Consider the following 4528-nt stretch of genomic DNA (forward strand, 5'->3'; position numbering starts at 1 on the left):
ACGTTAGCCACTTTAGCATTAGCCACCTCAGAAGAGACAAGTTGTATTTTATTTGCCCAGTAAAAAAAGTAATACTTTTAAACTTAAGTACAGTAAACATCAGATACAATAAAAATTTTTACTCAAGTATTTTTTAGAAGAGGTTTTAACCAAAATAATTTTATGGTAAGATGTATATACTTTCACTCACTATGTATATATGTACTTTCACTTGCTATGTATATACTTTTTCTCACTCAATCACTTTGAGGTACCAACTGTACTCCTCCTATGAGTCTACAGCTGGTCCTCATCCAACCTCATGACAAGAAACTTGTCGAATAACAAAATCCTGACTTTATTTGTGCTCATCTATTAAGGAAAAAAGAAAAAGAAAAAAAAAACCTGTGAGGCTCTTTTTTAACCAGCAGGTGGTGTCCTTAGTAAAGATGTCCAAAGAGGAAACMWKWRTRTSTMMTGWYKAKAWKTSTGTAGATCCACTGGTTTAAATCAAATGAGTTAAATCAAACCTYTAGCTGCATCTAGTGAGCAGCATGAGAAGCTCTGTTATCTTATTAAATTCAGGATGAAAATAAAACCATTGTGCTGGCAATGGCTCAACGATGGCATTTAAGTGTTCTTTTTTTCTTATTAGGATAAATTAACCATCATTTTTTTGCCATAATTATCTTTTCTTTATTTAAATTGTTTATTACTGAATAGTTTGTGCGTCTGAAGGCAGTTGATGTGACTGAAGAGGTCAGATGAGATGTAATTAACAACAATGAGGGGTTCCAGGCCGGAGCAGACGTTTGACCATTGTGAGCAGCTTCAGTTGTCTGTGCTGAAGTGTTGGGAGCCTCTTCTGGCTGCGTACCCCACTGACCTACATTTCAATTGTTTTCTCCCTGAGACAATGGGAGGAGATGGTTTCATAACTGAACACAATACCTGTGTGAGTGTGTGTGTGTTGTTGTTGTTGTTGTGGCTGTTCTCATTGTGATTTTTCTCTCTCTAACTCTCTTTAATTTGGTTTACCAGCCAGRTGTACATCAGCTGTTGCAAACTGCAATAAATCACTTGCAGATGATACAATAGATCATTCTGCAGTCATGTTTACTCCTTTATTCTAAAATACATAAATTTACACTACTCAAGACCCTGTCACACAACTTATGTCAACTTCTGAAGCATTTTTTATGTCTAAATTTCTAATAACGGTTATATATGTGATCAGTTTGTTCGAATTACATTATGTACACGCCAAAATGAAGTTTCCTGTTGATTTTTTCAATTCCATCTTCAATGTAGATGTCTTTAAAATGTTCATCAGTTGGCATAAGTTGTCTAGTGTGACAGGGCCTAAAGGAGTTTAATAGTTCCAACCACATTTGGATTCAAGCCTCTTTTTAAACTAAATTTTTAATAGACCACAAGGAAGAAAGGTTTGGACTTTCTAGTCATTTCAATCCAACACCATTTCCTTGCTTTTTAGACACATACATATCCAAAATGAACATTTAGAAGTCCGAAATTTAGCACTTATCTGCTTAAAAAGGCTGCTGTTTACAAACTTTTTGTTTTACACATCAAAGTGGATAGTTATTCCAGCTGAGATGTGGAGATAATAATAAATAAATTAAACGCATCAGAAATATCATAACTTAAAGTTCAGATGCTGTCAGAAGCTATTTGCCTATAATAATAAATAAATTAAAAATAATGATACTTTTTTTTGAAGGTGCCTTTCATGGCACTCAAGGACACCACACAGTTAAAATACTCTATAAAATACAGTAAAAAGAAATCACATTCATGTTCTCTAAACGTTAGTTGAGGTAAAAAAAACTTGCTGTAAATTCTCAGGTGGTCCTGCTGACCTGGTGGGCTGTTTTCAGGGACTCGTTCTACTACATCCTGTCTGTCGTGGCTCTGATTGCAGTGAGTTCACATTCATCACCAGTTTTAAATATATTTTTTTGTTCCCATCATTCTGAAACAAATTCTGTTTTTCAGTTCATCTACGATGAGAAGATAGTTTGGTAAGTGACTCGTCTTAAACTTTTTGAGAAACAGAACTTTTAACTTGTGATTCATGCAGTGGCGTCACTAGGCCTATTTTAGGGGGGCTGGAGCCCCCCTAAAATACTTTAAAGCCCCCCAAATTATTTTGGTGTAAAATTTTTTTTATTTAATTAAAATTTTTTTTTTACAAAAATTCAGTATGATATGGTCAGAATGAATAACCATTTAATATTTCATTATTAGCTAAAAGAAATGATCATAAATCTGTCAGTTTCCCTTTAATTTATTGTGTAAAGTAGAGATCCTCTTTGGTGAGCCGGTATCCATTCCACGCACATATATACAGTGTATATATANTAATAATAATAATAATAATAATAATAATAATGTAAAGGCAACTTCCAGTATCTCAACTAAAAAAAATCACATTAACAGAAAATTGGCCAAATGTTAATTTATTGATAAAAGCACAAAGACAAGCACCAAAGCAAAAAAGACTACACAGCATATAATATCAATAATAATGAAAAATTCAAAAATATAAATGAAGACAAAAGTAATAAAATAATTTCCTTTAATACTATAAAAGTTAAAATAAAACATCAAGTAACCAAGCTCTTCTTGGCATCCAGTGAGTAAAGACGGGTTTTAAAAAGCATCTTGGAGTTCTCTAAAGGTCTGAGCGGTCCTTGTGTGAAACCTTAAAGGACTGCATAAAATCAGAGCAGCAGCTGCTGAAGCACTCACCCCGACTGTTAGGTTCAGATCTTCTAACATCTAAAGGCGACTGAATGTTTGACCTCTGTGTTTTAGATCAGGGGGGTTCGGTCATGATCCTGAAGGACTGCTACCCTGCAAGTTTTATTTGTTTCTCTGCTCCAGCACACCTGAAKCCTGTTAATCATTCATTTATTCAAATCATGTGTGTAGATCAGAGAACCSTCTGAAAACAGACCAGGATTGGACACGCCTGTTCCATCCTGGAGATAAGATGGAGTCAAACTAACAACCAGCCTAAAAACTAACAATAAACACTTAAATTTGAAGTTTTCTTTTGCACCTGTGTTAAAATGCTCACCTTGTGTGATGAAACAGTAATGGCTGAATGCACCTATGAAGTGTGTGTGTGTGTGTGTGTGTGTGTGTGTGGTAAACAAAAACAAAACATCACAGATGTACACAAAGATGAGCTGGCAGAGGAAAAAAGGCAGCGCCTCCATGCTTCGGTTGGTACATGGAGAAAGAGTGAGCAGAAGGCAAATTAATCCAAAAAGAACATCAAAGGCTAAAAAGGATGGAAAGAAGGAGGGAAGAAAAGAGAGCCGCTCGTTTGTCCCACGCTGTTGCTGCTCCGCTCCGCCTGAGCCTGCTCTCAGATCTATTGTCCCATGGAGGGGAGTGGGGGGGACAACAAAATAGACACGTCTAAAAAAATTTAACTGAATCATTATTATAACTTTTAACTTGTTAAACTTTAWTCTTCTAAACCAAAGCAGTCTTCTCTACCACTAGAAATACACTTTTTGTTCCACTTCCAAAGCAATGAAAGAAAAAAACAAAAACAAAGCTGCTTCAAATTTAATAATTCATCTGACAAACTCTGTATGTTGTCGCTAAAGTGATAGTTTGAATATTCCATGACTCTTATTGAGAAAACTCAGCTGGTTTCTGTTAAGTTATTATTTTTTTTGTTTTGTTTTGTTTTTGTTTTTGGACTCAAAGAAACACCAACTTCTTCTTTGACTTCATTTTAAATGGTACCCCCCACCCTATCCATCTTTGCTCCAATTATGGCKTCCTGTAAATGTGCTTAATTAATATATCATATATCATGTATTGATCTTTGCATTTGCATGTTAAGGCTTGAGCATCTTACATGATTGCACAACGTTTTAATAAAAAATGAAAATTTAGGGAGAAAAATATCTTGATTTTTGTGTATTTTACTTCAATATTAGTTACAGTTGGTTATAGTTACAACGAATATGACTGCTGAAGTTAAAAATTCAGATTATTAGCTTTAAAAAGAGACCAAGCTTGTAAATTTACTCTAAAGGGTTCAAAAGCAGTACTTCATTTAATTTGTGTCAACTTTTTAAGGCGTTTTATGGTATTTTATGCCCGAAGGTTAACAGGTTAAAGAAGTATTGTATGTTTTCCATGCACATAGCATCAAGTTACTGTCAGTTGTTATGAAAATGCTGTTTGTATAAAACTACATTTGATTTTGCATCTAAAAGCTCCGTCTTTTTAAGAACCTCCTACTGTTTCTGACACTTCCACTTCAGCACGTCTTCACAACAATGCTTCAGGGAAGAGTTGCTCTGTGGGGCGGGAGCTTGGCTGCAGACTGAGCTCCCGGGAGGAGCTTTGGGTAAATAGGCCGTGTTTTGTACCAGGAAGTGTTTAGGCAGCTCCACGTGGCTACAACAGGAGATTCAAGGATTTCTCAAACATTCATGAATGAGTCAAAGCAACACTGTGGGTACGTTTTTGATGAGGGAATGACATTATAACATATCAA

The 4528-nt window shown here is 35.2% G+C and overlaps 1 protein-coding gene across 3 annotated transcripts in view; it reads left to right on the top strand.

The window, feature by feature from the left end:
• Positions 1 to 4528, top strand: part of slc24a4b (solute carrier family 24 member 4b) — a 30602-nt gene that overhangs the window by 8768 nt on the left and 17306 nt on the right. For all 3 annotated transcript variants that reach the window (XM_014022258.1, XM_014022259.1, XM_014022260.1), the window contains exons 7-8: positions 1846 to 1920; positions 1996 to 2021. In XM_014022258.1, coding sequence (XP_013877712.1) covers positions 1846 to 1920; positions 1996 to 2021 — 101 coding nt within the window. The remainder of the gene's footprint in view (positions 1 to 1845; positions 1921 to 1995; positions 2022 to 4528) is intronic.

This window comes from Austrofundulus limnaeus, unplaced genomic scaffold (genome assembly GCF_001266775.1).
Source record: "Austrofundulus limnaeus strain Quisiro unplaced genomic scaffold, Austrofundulus_limnaeus-1.0 Scaffold321, whole genome shotgun sequence".
Classification (NCBI taxonomy): Eukaryota; Metazoa; Chordata; class Actinopteri; order Cyprinodontiformes; family Rivulidae; genus Austrofundulus; species Austrofundulus limnaeus.